The 16,733-nt window shown below is 41.5% G+C and overlaps 2 protein-coding genes across 2 annotated transcripts; both read left to right on the top strand.

Annotated features, from left to right (window-relative positions):
* The first annotated feature begins 1,431 nt into the window (after window positions 1–1,431).
* LOC114149372 (charged multivesicular body protein 4b) lies at window positions 1,432–8,808 on the top strand. Its single transcript, XM_028025219.1, has 5 exons — window positions 1,432–1,771; window positions 6,102–6,279; window positions 6,454–6,568; window positions 6,991–7,117; window positions 7,530–8,808. Exons 1-5 carry the CDS (start codon window positions 1,588–1,590, stop codon window positions 7,589–7,591), a joined length of 666 nt encoding a protein of 221 aa, XP_027881020.1. The 5' UTR covers window positions 1,432–1,587; the 3' UTR covers window positions 7,592–8,808.
* Window positions 8,809–11,433: 2,625 nt separating this feature from the next.
* On the top strand, window positions 11,434–16,697 carry eif2s2 (eukaryotic translation initiation factor 2, subunit 2 beta). The gene is made up of 9 exons (XM_028021899.1): window positions 11,434–11,574; window positions 12,573–12,756; window positions 12,866–12,972; window positions 13,099–13,228; window positions 13,314–13,414; window positions 14,528–14,676; window positions 14,774–14,830; window positions 14,924–15,009; window positions 15,417–16,697. The coding sequence occupies exons 1-9, from the start codon at window positions 11,560–11,562 to the stop codon at window positions 15,590–15,592; spliced, it is 1,005 nt and encodes a 334-aa protein (XP_027877700.1). The 5' UTR covers window positions 11,434–11,559; the 3' UTR covers window positions 15,593–16,697.
* Window positions 16,698–16,733: the final 36 nt, after the last annotated feature.

Raw genomic sequence — 16,733 nt, 5'->3', positions numbered from 1 at the left:
CAGTCTGTGTGTGAAGTCATAAATTTAAACTTGGGTCATAAATGGGTCGTAAACTTTTAGTGCTTTAAAATGATTTGCCCACTTGTAGAAACTGTGATTGTTTTCTCTCAAACAAATGTTTCAGATCTTGAAACAACTGATAACCTGAGTAAACACAGATATTAAGTTATTAATTAATTAAGGGGAAAGGAGCTACTCATACCAACCCGGCTCTGTGTGTGACAGAAGTAATTACCTAATGAAAGAAATTGTAAGAAGTGCAGCTGCTGTCACGTTTTTGGCAGCACTGTGGAAGAACTCCCAAGTCCTTCATTTTGTTTTTAGTTCAGCCAATCAGACTTGCAAGTGTTTTTGGATCACTGTTCTGTTGCATAACTCAGGTTTGCTTGAACTGAAGCGCTAATGTTCTCATTCAGGATTTTCTGCATTATGTTAGAGCAGAATTTGTGGTTCCATCCGACACAACAAGTCATGCAGCCTCTGATGCAGAAAGACAGCCCTAGATTGCCACTCTACTCTACTGTGCTTGGCAGTATAATGTTCTTTTTTTATGAGATGCTATGTTAATTTTGTATAACAGAATGCACACCTTTCAAAGTGTTCCCCTTTTGCTTTTCATGGAGTACTTTCTCTAAGGTCTTGGAGATCATAAAGGTTTTATATATATATATGCTTTTTGTTCTCTGGTCAGCAGTGGTTTGGGTTTGGGAAATCTCCCATGGAGGCCATTTTTCTGTCTGGTGAATCAGAAATACTGACCTTAACAAAGAAAAGTGAAGTTCTTCACATGCTTCGATCATTGATGCGACCAGTGCTGGAAGAAAAGCTATTAGAAGCTGAAATAAACCAACAACGGAAGCAGTGGTTTACCTTTTAGCAATGACAGAAATCCTAAACAAACAATCACAGTTATAATGACACAGTTTAGATGAAACCAGATTCATGTGTTGGAATGGTCCAGTCACAGTCTGAATATGAATTCACGTAGGAATAGATGTTCACATGCCTTCAAACCAATATAGATGTACAAAACTGTTTAACATCATGTATCTTTCTCTTAACAATTATGCTGTACTTTGCTTAAATCTGTCATATAGTATCCCAATTACGCTTATATTTCTTATATTTGTGTTGTCTTGCACATGTATATTTATATAAAGATTTTTTTTATATAAAGATATTTTTTTCTTTTCATTTAAACTCTTTATGTTTTATTTATTTATTTTTTCACGGAAGCGTCATTGTGTCTTCTCCGCATGAAATGTTTAACGTGAATAAAGGTTTAATTTCACTTTTCTACTGTGAATGCGTCTTCAAGGTACCGTGTGTACCTTTTTGTCTGTTTAGCAGTTGCGATAATTATCCAGCAGAGGGAGCAAGAGAGACCAGAGGCGACGCCCACTACTGTTGTCTAGCAACAGACGTCATCGGGCCTTATCCAGGAAGTAGAAAAACATCAACAATCCTTCCAGGTTGGGCGAAGTGTCGGGTAGGTTTTAGCGAGGTGGCCTTTCCAGAGCCTGGGTTTCTCCAACGCTCTGCTTTATTTAGCCATTTTTACAGCGAGGGTCCTGTAGCAGCCTAGACATGTCGTTGTTCGGCAAGATATTTGGAGGAGGTGGAAAAGGGGGAAAGGGACCGAGCGCACAGGAGGCGATCCAGAAACTCCGTGAGACGGAGGAGATGCTAACGAAGAAACAGGAATTTTTGGAGAAAAAGATCGAACAGGAGCTGCAGATCGCAAAGAAAAACGGCACGAAAAACAAGAGAGGTGAGACAACGGTGTTATTTCCATCTACTATCTGACTCCTCGTGGTGAAATATCAGGTCAACCAACACAAGTCAAACGTTAGCCAGCACGTTAGCATTATTGGCTAACTTATACGTCGCCATCGTAAATGTTGGCTGGCTTTATTTTCTGAGGTCGACACCCAGGAAAGCTGATTAACTGACAGGCTGGTATTTTTTTATTTATTTATGTTGAGTTCATAATTTTTTTTCCACTTAACATCCATGTCGACTCATCTCTCAACATAACCCTGTGATGATATTTGCGGTGAATTAGCGAGTGGCTTTTTAAAATCCGGAAAAAATGGTCAAAGGTGTTCCTTATAGATTGCTCATGAGGACACGAAATCTAAGGGCAAAGGTCGAGAGCTGTCAGGGAGGTGGGCGTGTTTCCACCCGGATCAACACCTCTACCTTCTACGCACACTGTTATAAAGACCCTCTCATTTTATTTTGACATAGGTAACCTTGAAAGTATCTGAAAGCAAGGACAAAAATCCGACTATTGAAAATTAATAATGATGGCAATATTGTGTAACATTAAGTCACACTTGCGTCAAAGATTTTTAGCAACAGAAACACATGTGCTTTCATGTTAGCCTTATGCATTATAGTATTATTACTATTGTTATTGGTTTGTTATTATTAACACTTAGGGTGTTAATAATTCATAAGACCAGACATTTCCCAATATGGAAGGACTTTGTCTTCCCTTATGACCTGCAAAAGTAAAATCTTAAAGTATTTTTGGTCTAACAAAACAAAAAAAGCTATGAGAATGATAAAGGCATTAAAGCCCTAAGTGGCAAAAATTGCGTCACAATTATTTTCATGCATTATAATACTATAATGCCTTATGCATTATAGTATTATTATTATTATAAACAAATAATAATACTATAATGCCTTATGCATTATAGTATTATTATTTGTTTATAGATTTGTCTTATCTTAAGAACTCTTGCGTGAACCAGGAACTTAAAAAGTCTGAAATTCATGTATCTTTAATTAAAGCATGAATGTGGAGAAAATGTGAGCTGGCCTTTACATGAATTCCAGGTCTTACATTTTGACTATTTAATTTCATATATGTCGGTTTTTTGTTTTTTTTTTTGTCTCGTGGGACATTGAGTTTGAGTTTGTGCGCGCGCACATCTGCACTGCGTTCTGCGAGTTCTCGAGGCGGTAGAAGCTAGCGCTAACTCCTTAGCTAACGGCTAATATAGCTTTGTTAGCTAGCTAGTTATTTTTTATTATTATTATTTTTTTTTTTTCGTCTATCATGGGTAAGTACAAATTTATCGCGAGTTGGCTGGACGACGTTCGTCTTCACCACTGGCTCACTTCTGTTGCTAACCCACAGGAGGCTTGGCGCAAAAAACTTAATAAACCAAAAACTTTTACCATCGTCTTCAAGGTTCACATTTGATCATGATCATGCTGTTACACCTCAATTTTTCCTTTGCAAGACGATAAATGCTGTTTCTACTCTATTGTGAAATGTAGTTATACGTTGGAGATGGTCAACTTACCCCTTTTTAAGTATTCAGATGTAATGTATCGAATCTGAATCAGATTTTTATTTAAGAAACTAGTGCATTAAATAACATCCTGTTGGTTAGTGCAACCAAGAAAAGGTTTTAGTGCATTAATTAAACTGCACTAAAATAAATAACTGGGATAAAATAAATTTAATAAATAAATAATAAAATAAATAAATAAAATAAAATAAATTTTTTCAGCATTCTAGCTGCGCATCACTGATCAAAATTTATCCATCTAAAACTGACTGATTCTAATATCTGGCTGACGGATTTATTTGTCTCTCATCATGCTGAATTCCACTGGCTCATTAACATTTTATTGTCAAGATGATTGTTAAAGGAACGCTCGCATTTGGGAGAAATGCATAATAGAAACAGCACAGTTGTTCATCCTGATGTTTCTACCTGACAATAGGAGGAGTTGTAGCGGGTTAACATTTGTTCTGAGTGAAATGAAAAGGTACCTGCGCCGGCCGGCCTGCCTGAGTACTTTCAGTGCTTGGCCTCCATTGTAATTATTTCCTGCTCCGGCTCAACAAAGGTTGACACCATGACTCAGCCCAGGATGACGTACAGGTGTTGTAATACTGTGTGTGAGAGTACTTCATATTTTCCTGTTTGTCCTTTTTACGACTCCGGGCTAAACATAGGAACACACTATATTTTTAGATTCTGACTCATTTAGGTTCTAGTAATCCTAAGAGTTTGGGTCAGAAAGCAGGCTATAGAGCATCACCTCTAGGAACCGACTGGTATTACTCTCTTGAATGAAAACACCACAGTTTCTCTGTGTTTAGAACAAAGATGTGTAACATGATGATTTAACATTTATTATCTAGATTTTAAAACCTTCACTGGAACTGAACTCTACAATAAAAAAAAAAATCCTGTCAATAGTGGTGAACAAAGAATGTCTAATGTATAAAGTGTCAGGTGAGATCATCACAAGAGTTACGGAGGTTTCATGTGTTGTTGACTCACCTTATCGTCTAAAATAATGACTCGGCATGATGTTAAACACCGGCAAAAGCAGTATACAAGTTCACACCAAAACTGACCTCAGTCCATGTACTAAAGTAAAATCCACCCATTGTGAGTAAGTACAAGATGTACTTACCTTACGTTGAGGGAAATCCACAAAAGAAGAAAAGCCAGCAAGAACTAATCTGTAACCAGATGAAGGAAAATCTTTCATTAAGTACGTGTCTGTTGGCAGGAAGAGATTAAGTTTCTTTTTTTTTTTTTGTGGTACTTTTCCAGGGCTGCACAGTGGCGCAGTTGGTAGCACTGTTGCCTTGCAGCAAGAAGGTCCTGGGTTCGATTCCCGGCCGGGGTCTTTCTGCATGGAGTTTGCATGTTCTCCCTGTGCATGCGTGGGTTCTCTCCGGGTACTCCGGCTTCCTCCCACAGTCCAAAAACATGACTGTTAGGTTAATTGGTCTATCTAAATTCTCCCTAGGGGTGTGTGTTGTGTGTGAATGGTTGTTTGTCCTGTATGTCTCTGTGTTGCCCTGCGACAGACTGGCGACCTGTCCAGGGTGAACCCCGCCTCCCGCCTGGAACGTAGCTGGAGATAGGCACCAGCAACCCTCCCGACCCCATTAGGGACAAGGGTGAACAGACAATGGATGGATGGATGGGTACTTTTCCATGAAGTCTAAAGTAGAAACTGACTTCAATTTTACTACACAAATATCTGTCTCGATTTCTTCAAGATGTCCTTTCTATTCTAATTGGGTACATTTGGCTTCAGGTAAAGCTTCGGTAGTGGTGTTGTTTCTTTTTATTGATAGACCAGATACAGTGTACAGTGACTAAAAGCCAACAATCAGAAGATAATAATACCAGAATGGCATGGTGAGGTACTGCGCCCAATTTATAGGTAATGGCCATTTGTTGTTTGAATACTGCGAAGAAAGGCCACAAGTGCCACACAAACCTTCTAAAAATGACATTATGTTTTAAGTATATTTCACACTGGAAATATTGAAAAAGGTCAACATTTCAATGCATTTACTACATGTGGGAACTCCCACATTTAGAAAAAAAAAATCTTCTAAAGGAAATTTATACTTTGCACAAAATTAAATCACAGCATCTGAAAGCATATAATTAGTCATCTGGACATAGACCTAATGTGACAAAATAAAGACCTGTTTCTCTGTAGCTCTTGTCAAAATCGGACAAGACAAGAGAACATCCCGGTCAAGGAAGGTAGATCATGAGTTGCTCTTAATAAATGAGAAGTTGCTTCTATTTACAGTCAGAACACGCATGAAAAAGTTAATAACAAGTAGAGGTGTGACAAGCAATGACGGGAATAAAATAAACTCACTTTTGAACAGATCCTTAGCACAGATAGCAATAATTAGTCACAAATTTGCAAATTTCACAAAGAGTTTTTGCGGCGCTAGTGGCTCGTATTTTTTCTACAGTAGGCAGACAGGAAGGAGGGAAGACATGCGGCAAAGGTCGTCGGGACCGAGAGTCGAACCCGCGACGTCCACGTCGAGGACTAAGGCCTCCAAACGTGGGGCGTGCTAACCCCCTGCGCCACCACAGCACGCCCCATATATTGATATTTAAAAAAAAAACAGAAGCCCAATCAGAGGCTGCTTCATAAAAAAAAATTAAATTAAAATGCCTTTTTAGGTTGTCTAAGCAAAACTTCTCTGGGAATAAATGATTCTACCACCTGAGAACTGGTCGTGTATCCGTGTGTGTGCCCCTGCTGATCCTGACGCCTCTCTGCGCTCTGTTTGCCCTCAGCGGCGCTGCAGGCTTTGAAAAGAAAGAAGCGGTACGAGAAGCAGCTGGCCCAGATCGACGGCACGCTGTCAACCATCGAGTTCCAGAGGGAGGCGCTGGAAAACGCCAACACCAACACAGAAGTGCTCAAAAACATGGGCTTCGCCGCCAAGGCCATGAAGTCTGCCCATGAAAACATGTAAGAGAACACGCAGCGATTCATGGCCTAATTAACGAATTACTTCTGAGATGAAATGAGATGAGCTGTTATTGTTATTCCCACCAAATCAAAATTTTATTTTGTGGGGGGTTTTTTCTCTTTTTTTCTTTTACCTTTTTGTGAACGGACCTCCTTTTCTTGTCGTCGCATCAGGGACATCGACAAGGTGGACGACCTGATGCAGGACATTACCGAGCAGCAGGAGCTGGCTCAGGAGATCTCCGACGCCATTTCTAAACCCGTTGGGTTCGGAGAGGAGTTTGACGAGGTGAGTCGGCTCAGCCGGTGAAGCAGAACTCGGAGGGAACCGTTTCACCAGCCAACACGGCGCCGAACGGAGTTGAACCCTGTTTCTTGTGGCGTTGCTCTGTCTCGGTTTGGCCTTGAATATAAACGCGCTGATTCATAGAGTAATTCAACATAGCTGAAGGTATTCAGTCACCGGGATGCTCTGAATGGGTTCTTTCTCAGTGAGCTGACCCGAAGAATCCTGATTCAGGATTTTCATCCTAGATTTCCCTGTTTGAGAACCAGGTTGAATCTCAGTTTGATGCTCTGTTTTTTGAAACGCTGCCGTTGCGCTCACTTTCACCCTTTTTCCGTGTTTGATTTAACTTTTGGATTAAATCTCATGCGACCTGGCGGGAGGCGGCGTTGGTTTTAATCTTTGCTGTTGATCCCGTTTGTAAGGATGAGCTGCTGGCGGAGCTGGACGAGCTGGAACAAGAGGAGCTGGACAAAAACCTGCTGGAGATTGGTGGACCGGAGAACGCGCCCCTCCCCAACGTGCCTTCTACTTCATTACCTTCTAAACCTGGTGAGGCTTCTTTTATTTAATCTTTAGTTAAATACGGTTATGATTCAGGCTTGTTCGTCCGGCTTCAAATCTAGAAAGGAAACCGTTTCTGTTCGTCTGATGTCTCCCGTCGTTTATCATTGCACTGGATTTTATTTAGGGGTGTCAGTGTTAAAGGGGGGGCTGAGTCCGTGTACCCTTTTCAAATATTCAAAAGCCATCGGAGGACTCATCGTTGTTCTTTCCTATTAAGATCCCAGTGACGGGATAAAATGCTGATTCCAATGCAAGAAAATCTGGAAAGAATTGAAAACTTCCAGAGACCGTACAGAATTGTTGCAGTCACGTCTCAAGCTGCAACTTTGAACAATAGAGCTGGTTTTCATATGCCTAATTTTTTTTTTTATTATTATTTTTTTATTTTACCTCGTAGCCAAGAAAGAAGAAGACGAGGACGACATGGAGGACCTGCAGCGCTGGGCAGAAGCGATGTAAACGCAGCATCCCATCACATCGAACCTGCGTCTGATTGGTGGGGGAAGAGGAAGGAACAACGAGGAATTGGATAGAATGAACTGATCGGATGTTGAGTGTTTTCTGTGTGTCTGAGGAGAGTTGACGTTGTGTAACACTACAATTAAGCAACAATGCTGTACTTTTTTTTTCCCCCTCTCTTTTTTTTTTTATTTTTTATTATTGTTATTTTGACCCCTAAAGGTACGTGAGAACCCGGGGCCGCTTGGTTCCTACTGAGAAGGTCGGATCTCAGTGTCACCTGGTTGTTTTTACCCTTGATTTAAGAAACAACAACAACAAAAAAAAACTTAACTGTCCCGTAACCATGTGCAGCCATTTCATTGGAAGCAGCGTTTGATTGGCGTGCCAAGATGTTCAGAACATCTCAGGCTGATAGGAGAATTTTCACAGAAGCTAAATCCATAAAGATCTTGTTCCAACGTTTGCATTTGTGTTGCTCACTCCCTGATTATGTTTTGTTTCCTTAACTCCCTTTGCTTTGTTTTGGGTTATTTTTTTTATTACTATTATTATTACTCCTAAACTAGAAGCATGCAGTGGGCAAGGATTCTCCAGAATCTGTGTGTGGGTTTGCAAGAACCGTAACCTCTTTATTTTGTCTAAAGCTGCGGGGCTCTGACCCTCCTCTTTACCTCCTGTCATCGTTTTTAGCCCCAGAAGGCGTCCTCGCCAGTGGTTCTCGTTATTTGGTGTAAATATCTCAAATGTACCTCTTTTTCATATACTGTGTCGCGAGGTTTCGGCTGAGGTCGTGTGAAGCATGCAGAGAGAAGGGAAGTCACGATACAGATCACACCGCACGGCTTGAGACGAGAGATGTTAAACCTAACACTTTTCATCCTGCTCTGTCTGTCTTTGTCCTTCTCATAAGGGTTTTGTTTCAAATTGTATATTGTTAAAAAAAATAATAATAATAGTTATAATAAACTATTGTCACACGTTATTGGTTGCATCGAGATGGAAGTTCTGATTAGTCGATCCACAACATCTGCATTTTGGAGCTTAAAGGAATCTCTTTTTTTAGTCACGACTTCTTTTTTCTTTCTTTTTCTTTTTACATACAAAAGAATAAAAAAACACAAGGACAGATGGGAAAGCATGTTTGCATTTCTATGTTTTATTTATCCAGATGAAAATATTATTTGCAGAATCATTAAAAGTTTACAATTCCTTCACTGTTGTGGAAGATTAATCTCTTGTCAATTGTCACAGTCATCTAATACCTAAAATAGAGAAGAAATAAATCTCCCTGGTTGCAGAATATGGCTAAATAAACACCACTGAATGGTTAATGGACCACATTTATTCACACACACATTTATATAAATCAGTGGTAAGCTCGGGATCGAGTGTCTTGCCCAGTGGCAATATGTGCATAGCAGGAGGAAGTTGGAATCAAACCTGAAACTTTCCAATTGTAAGGCTGCATCTCTTCCCGCTGTCACCCCTTTTTTTGCCTGTCATTTTGAAGCTTGAATAAAGGAATGTTTCCGCCCACGTGAGGCAACCAGAGGTCAATTCTGTGCGAACTGGAAAAGACCTGAAGATTGTCAAAGTGCAAGAAAAGTCTAAAATCAACCTCTTGTACAAGTAGCGATAATATTTTAGGGTTTACCCGAACTTAAGTCATTTTGTTTTTGGTATTTAAAATGATTACACATAGTTTGTTCTTGGGTAACTGAATGAATGCCTCTTTAATGGAACATCACTTATACAAACACTTTAGAGCGTTTCATGATTCATTGTTTCTAAAAGAAATGATCAGTTTATTGGGTTCTTTGGAAATTTTTGACACCAAAAACTTACTGATTTTATGCCATAATTTATTGCTTTTATTAAGTGCCATATGTTCCCCACACGGCTGCACAGTGGCGCAGTTGGTAGCACTGTTGCCTTGCAGCTAGAAGGTCCTGGGTTCGATTCCCGGCCGGGGTCTTTCTGCATGGAGTTTGCATGTTCTCCCTGTGCATGCGTGGGTTCTCTCCGGGTACTCCGGCTTCCTCCCACAGTCCAAAAACATGACTGTCAGGTCAATTGGTTTCTCTAAATTCTCCCTAGGTGTGAGTGTGTGTGTGCATGGTTGTTTGTCCTGTATGTCTCTGTGTTGCCCTGCGACAGACTGGCGGCCTGTCCAGGGTGTACCCCGCCTCTCGCCCGGAACGTAGCTGGAGATGGGCACCAGCAACCCTCCCGACCCCATTAGGGACAAGGGTGAACAGAAAATGGATGGATGGATGGATGTTCCCCACACCTGTGCTGGCACTACTTTAACAAATTTGTACTATTGGATCCTGTTTGGAAAATTAGAGGGAAGAAGTATTTGTACACAGTAACAGAAATTAACTTAAGTTTAATTTTTACTGTTAACCAGATCACCATGTCAAACTCAGGGCCGGATTTTCAAGGATGTGGGTCCTGGGCTGGAGCCAGTTTTGGTGCCCGATCACTAAAGAGAAATTATTTTACTAATGTGAATTATAGTATAGGTAGTCTTATTTGTCAGTGGGTAAGAACTGATGTATTGTGGGTTTAATATTTCCTTGAGCCAATGACTATATTAAGGCCAAGGAAGTCGACTGTAATGTCATGTTTTTCAAATACTTGAATATTGCTTATATTCATAAAAATATTAATATAATACAACTCACATGATTTGGGCCTATTGAGTTTTATATGAAGTACAATGTTTGGAAAGCAAACATTTATTTAAAAAAAAAGAAAAATATATTTTTTTCTCTTTCATCTGTCGATCTCCCGCTCCAGAGGCGGATTGGCGCAGCGTCTGCAGTGCAGCGGGCGCTGTACCGGTCTGTCGTGGTGAAGAGAGAGCTGAGCCAAAAAGCAAAGCAATCGATTTACCAGTCAGTCTATGTTTCTACCCTTATTTATGATCATGGGTTTTGGGTCATGACCGAAAGAATGAGGTCAAGGCTACAATCAGCCGGAATTAGTTTTAACCGTAGGGTGTCTGGGCTCTCTCTTAGAGATAGGGTGAGGAGCTCAGTCATCCGGGACGGACTCAGAGTAGAGCCGCTGCTCCTTCATGTCGTAAGGAGAAAGTTGAGGTGGCTCAGGGAACTGGTTAGGTCACAGGGGTGGGCAATCCTGGTCCTCGAGGGCCGGTGTCCTGCAGCTCTTAGATGTCTCCTTGGTCCAACACACTTGAATCCAACAGCTGAATCACCTCCTAAGTGCAGTCAAGTTCTCCAGAGTCCTGCTAATGACCTCATTATTTGACTCAGGTGTGTTGAAGTAGAGACGCATCTAAAAGTTGCAGGAGACCGGCCCTCGAGGCCTGGAGTTGCCCACCCCTGGGTTAGGATGTTTCCTGGACGCCTCTGAGGTGAGGCGTTCTGGGCACTTCCAACCAGGAGGAGGCCCTGGGGAAGACCCAGGACACGCTGGGGACCACGTTTCACTGCTGGCCTGGGAACGCCTTGGGATTTCCTCAGAGGAGCTGGAACAAGTGGCTGGGAGAGGGAACTCTGGGCCTCCCTTCTTAGGCTGCTGACCCAGCGACTGCAAAGATGGACGGATGGATGGATGGGATTTTTGTTTTGTATGAACTGATGGACAGATGCATACACAAAGTAATTGTCTGGAAATGCCAATATTCACCACAGGGAAACGGAAGGTAAATCAATCCCATCCGTCCATAAATCTATTTATCTTTTTTACACATAGCTCTGCTGACCCGACAACGATCAAATCCTAAACACACAGGAGTGCGGTGTAACATTTTGATCTTGAACGCTCCTCTCTCTCTCTCTCTCTCTCGCTCTCTTGCCGTGACGTCAGGGTTTGGCGACTTCGCACATGCGCATCGATGCCCAGCGCTGATGCAAGAAATATCCCTGAGCAGACGTGTGGAAGTGATCAAGGGATAAGAAAAGTTGACTACATTTTCTGTCGTTCAGACCGCAAACATGTCGGGAGACGAGGTAAGAGAGCCCAGACCGCTCGGTCTTCAGTCAGTGTCGGGGCGGGAGCCTCGCAGGAATCAGATGGTTGATTTATCGGTCCTTATCGATGACTTTGGGCCTCGGCAATGTTGCTCCCCTCCCTGTCCGCGGCAGCTCACACATGGCTGGCGCAAAGTGGGCTAGCAGAGGGCCTGCTAGTCAGACTCGTGTTTGCCTTAAGAAATAATAATAATAAAGAGAAAAAGCAGGGGAATGCGATGCTGCGCTGGGGTTTATCGCACCGAGTGGGTGACTAGTATTAGTTTTAGCTAATGAATCCGCCGTGTCGTTGCCACTGTGTCGCTCAAACTGAGCGGGTAAAGAGGCTAGCTAAGCAGAAGCGGCGCTGCTAGCCGTTCATTTCTAACAGCTACACAGATGTAGCTCAGTTTGGCTCGACTGAAACAGACAAAATCAATGAACCAGCTGTTAACCCACTGGGTCCAAACTGAGTCAGTAACATGTTGCCTTTACATTCTTGCCGCTTAACGCTTTCTTGTTGCCTTTAGCTCTAGATTGTGACACAGTCTTAAAACTTTTACGGGTTCGTTTTCTCATCCATCCCTCTGGCGACTCGTCTACCTGTTTATTCATCTCTCCATCCGCCCATCTGTTCGTCATTTATTGTTCTATTCATACGTCCCTCCATCCAGCAGCTAACTGCCTGTCCATCTTTCAATTCATTCAAACGTCTGTTCGTCTCTCTTGTTTTTGTAGAGTCTGTACTTTTAAGACTGATCAGAAATATCTGCCGGTTATAAATACTCAACTTCATTATTTATGCCATAAAAATGTTCTTTAAAAAATTAGCTCTGGAAATTAAAGTCTGAAATACTAAGGATATTTGTAATAAAGTTTCATGTAACAAGGTAATGATGGGTGTAGCCCCGCTCACTTTCACATTGATAGTCAAAGGCATGAAAACTCGAAATCCCAAGATTTTTTTGTGCCTAATTTGGGTCCCCTCCACTTTTCAGATGATTTTCGACCCCAACATGACCAAGAAGAAGAAGAAAAAGAAGAAGCCCTTCATGCTGGACGAGGAAGGAGGAGAGGGCGTGGGAGGAGAAGAGGCGAAAGAGGTGGAAGTCAAGGAAGCCGAGCCAGAGGTCGGGGAGGACAAGGAGGTGGATATAGATGAAGACGAAGGCAGGAAAAAAGGTTTGAAAGAAGGTTGCTTTACGTTTCACAGCTGTATGTAACAGTTCTCTTCATGAAACATAGATTTGGCTGTTTTGTTTTTTTTAGCTGGGTTTGTTTCTCATTCTAGAACTATCTGATGATTTGAACGACCTGAACTTCTTCAACCAGAAGAAAAAGAAGAAGAAACCGAAGAAGAATTTTGGGGTGGAGAACGATATAGAAGAAGGATTAAAGGTCAGTCACTAATAAACTGCTTTTTATCTCCTCCTTTTTCTTTCCTTCTTTTTTTTAAAATAAATGTTTACTTATTTTCGCTCTGCATTTAACTTAAGTTTTACTTCTCACTGATTTAAAAACCAGGAGCTGAAAATTGAAGGGGAGCAAACTGAGGCGCCGGAGGAGGACAACCTAGATTTGATGCTTCCCAGCAAAAAAAAGAAGTCGAAGAAAGTCGACTTCGACGAGGGAGAGGCTTTGGAAAAAGACGATGGTACAGACGGCAGCAGCTTTCCTTCAGTTATGAAGATGTAAAGCAGGCTGCTCGGTGTTACAAGGTTTGCACATTGTGTCTGCAGCTCTGGAAGACGACGAGAGCAAGAATAATGACGGAATTTCGTTCATTTCCTCCACGGGTCCAGCGTGGGCTGGCACGGAAAGAGACTACACGTATGACGAGGTAAGACGGCACAGGAGCTAGACGACACAGGCGATTGCTTCAGTGGGCTTAGCATCAATCCCTTCCTTCAAAGCAAACATGTTGCAGCAGCGGGGAGGAGCGCCTCCCAAATCAGGCTCAGTATGAACGCTGCAGACAACTGAACGCTGAGATGAAACGCAGAAGAGCGTGGCAGGACAATCAAATAGTGTGGCTAGATGATGGCAGCATCGGCTCCCAGCTAAAAGCAGAAGCGCCGGATGTGCCGTACTTTCTAAGAGACACAAAAAGAAGTTGAGTACACGCAGCACCGCCTAGAAAAGAAAAACGCAGCTGAAGGTAAAAGTGCTGAGCGAGGAGGTTAAAGAAAAATAACCTGGGTTCACATACTCATTCCATGAAAGACGTGCATAAAGAGGCATGTCACAATAAGGAGTAAATTAATTAAAAGTATTTTTTTTCTGTCTTTCTACCAAAAATTTGATGACAAGACTTCAGTTTTTTGTGTTGGGCCCATCTAGCTGTTTTTTTTTTTTTTTTGACAGACAATTTTATCTACAGAGACTTTATAATAATTGTTTTGCTTATTTCGGCTATTTGAAATGTCTTCCAGTTTCAGTGGTTAAATGTTAATTAGAATTTAAAGCTTATTAATCTTTGAGAGTGTGATTCTGCATTACGATTCCATTAAAATAGTCTCGAAACAACAATATTATCGTTTACCGCAGTAACTTTTGGGACGATTTATCGTCTGACAAAATTTGTTACCGTGACAGGCCTGTGCAGAAACATTTCCTATCGAATACCTTCTACTGGAAAGATGAACGTAAGGGGTACGTGCAGTCAGTAGCAACATTATTTCCGTCAGCTTCTTTCTGAGTAATGTCTAAGAAAGAGACACAAATAAAAGCAGAAGTATTTGAAATGCCTTCCATGGAGAAAACCAAGTCAAATTACGCAGTCTTAATGACTGCAACCTCTCACTCACTCGGTGGGTTTATTTTCTAGGAAAAGGACGGAACTAAACCCAGAAACCAGTTCTCTACTCCAAGTTAAAAAACAGCTGTTATGATGCTTATGAACAAATGTTTGAGGTGTTTTTTTTTTTTTTTTTGCTTTGTTTTTTTATCCCAGCTCCTAAACAGAGTTTTCAACATCATGAGGGAGAAAAACCCTGACATGGTGGCTGGGGAGAAGAGGAAGTTTGTGATGAAGCCCCCTCAGGTGGTTCGAGTGGGAACCAAGAAAACGTCCTTTGTCAACTTCACAGATATCTGTAAACTGTGAGTCACAACAACCGTCCTCGTCGTTTTTACCTCACTGACCCAGGCTGGTGAACATCCCATGAGAGGCCTCATGCTTCTTCCTTCTTCCTCCCAGGTTGCATCGTCAGCCTAAACATCTCCTCGCTTTTCTGCTGGCTGAGCTGGGAACAAGGCATGTGGTGTTCATCTTGTTAAAAATTCTTAACAGACACTGGTGTGTTTATGTGGACTTAATAACCATTTGTATCTTTTTGTCTGTGAACAGCGGCTCTATAGATGGAAACAACCAACTTGTGATCAAAGGCAGATTTCAACAGAAACAGATAGAAAATGTGTTGAGAAGATATATCAGTAAGTCGGAAGCGCCTCTATTTACTATTGAACTAACTTGAATTGTATTTCATTTACAAATGTAAGAAACTGTGAAGCTACTGTGGTATTGGATTATGGGTAATGTAGTCTCAAGGTTGTCTGTTTTTGGCTCTACTGGCCTTTATTTGAAAGTTCTAAGACGGTAAAGTAGGTAAAGAGAGAGAGAAGACATGCAGCACAGGTCGCCAGGCCGGGAATCGAACCTGGGACGGCCTCATCGAGAACTAAAGCCTCCTTATGTGTGTTGTGCTTGACCTCTGCGCCACCACAGCACCCCTTAGTATTTACCTCCTAGTCAGTTTCTTGTCTTGTTTAATGAAGCTCTATGTGACCTGAAGTCCTAAATGTTGTTTTATTTATTTTTTTCATTATTTTCCTTCCTGCAGAGGAATACGTGACATGTCACACCTGCCGCTCCCCAGAGACCATCTTGCAGAAGGACACTCGTCTTTACTTTCTGCAGTGCGAGACGTGCCACTCCCGCTGCTCCGTCGCTAGCATCAAGACTGGCTTCCAGGCTGTGACGGGCAAGAGGGCGCAGCTCCGCGCCAAAGCCAACTAAAAGGCCAAGAAACCTGGGCCCACTCCCATCCTCCCTCTTCTAATGACCTCTTTTCCCCCGAATCTGGGGTCGAGACGCCCTCATTGATTTGCTTCAAGAACTCTCTGAATCGAACTGCGGGAGTTTGGCTGTTGTTTAGTTGTCATTTGCCTGTACAGGCCGGTGGGAGAGTGAGAGATGCATCTAAAAGCAACAGAAAAAGGTTCAGGTGCTGTAAAACGGGTGATGTTCACCAGGAAACATCATTGGGTTGAATGAATTTGTTTTGTTGTTTAGCCCATGAATCCTCTGGCTCTTAGAACTTTTTTTTCCCCCCCATTTGCTGTGATTTCTTTTTGTTCAAGAAAAGCCTGATTGACCACAGCTTGAATTCTTTCTTTTCTCTCCCACTTCACACATACCAGAGAGGAAGACAAAAGGTTACATTTACACCACAGCCAGTCGCATTGTGTTAAAACTACACTGATCCACATAAGAGTTTTGATGTCTTTCTATATATTCTTTGGCTCATAGCTAGACTGAAAGCCATTGCAGTTTGTATTTTGGCCCCAAGTCACAAAATCGTTTAGGTTTCTGTGCAGCTTCCCAATTTAACAAATGACCTAAGCGACAGGACTATAATTAATTTATAGTTTACGCCAAACTTGTGAAAAATTTTCTTAATCTGGCTTCCTGATGGCTTTACTGTCAAGTAAAAAATTAAAACGTTTTGGGCTAACAAACTGATGAACATGACTGTTTTGAGGTTGTAACAAAGAAGCTAAAACAGTACTTCTGTTGCATTGAGGATTTCTAAAGATTAGATCTATGTTTTTATCAACCTGATTTGAGCAATTTGAAATTAAAATTTTGAGGAAAAAAAGCTGGCTTACTTGGGTTTGTAGCAAAATAAAAAGAATGTCAAGGTTTCTTCTTTCTGCTTGATATTTTAAGAATTGGTTCAGAGTTTTGCTCCATAATTTAGCCAGAATATAAAGTCAGTTTGTGTACTGCAGACCACGTGATGTTGGTTCTGCTTTTCTATAAGCCTAATGTGGATTAGGTCCGACTAGTCAATTTAAAGCCGGGTTTTTACAGAAATAAAATGTTCTCTCTCTCCTCGTCATTACTTTTTTATTGTGTTGTATGTATTTAATAGGGA

The sequence above is a fragment of the Xiphophorus couchianus genome, chromosome 1, assembly GCF_001444195.1.
Source record: "Xiphophorus couchianus chromosome 1, X_couchianus-1.0, whole genome shotgun sequence".
Lineage (NCBI taxonomy): Eukaryota > Metazoa > Chordata > Actinopteri > Cyprinodontiformes > Poeciliidae > Xiphophorus > Xiphophorus couchianus.
The sequence above is the reverse complement of the archived record's forward strand: the minus strand, read 5'-3'. Positions and strand labels throughout refer to the sequence as shown.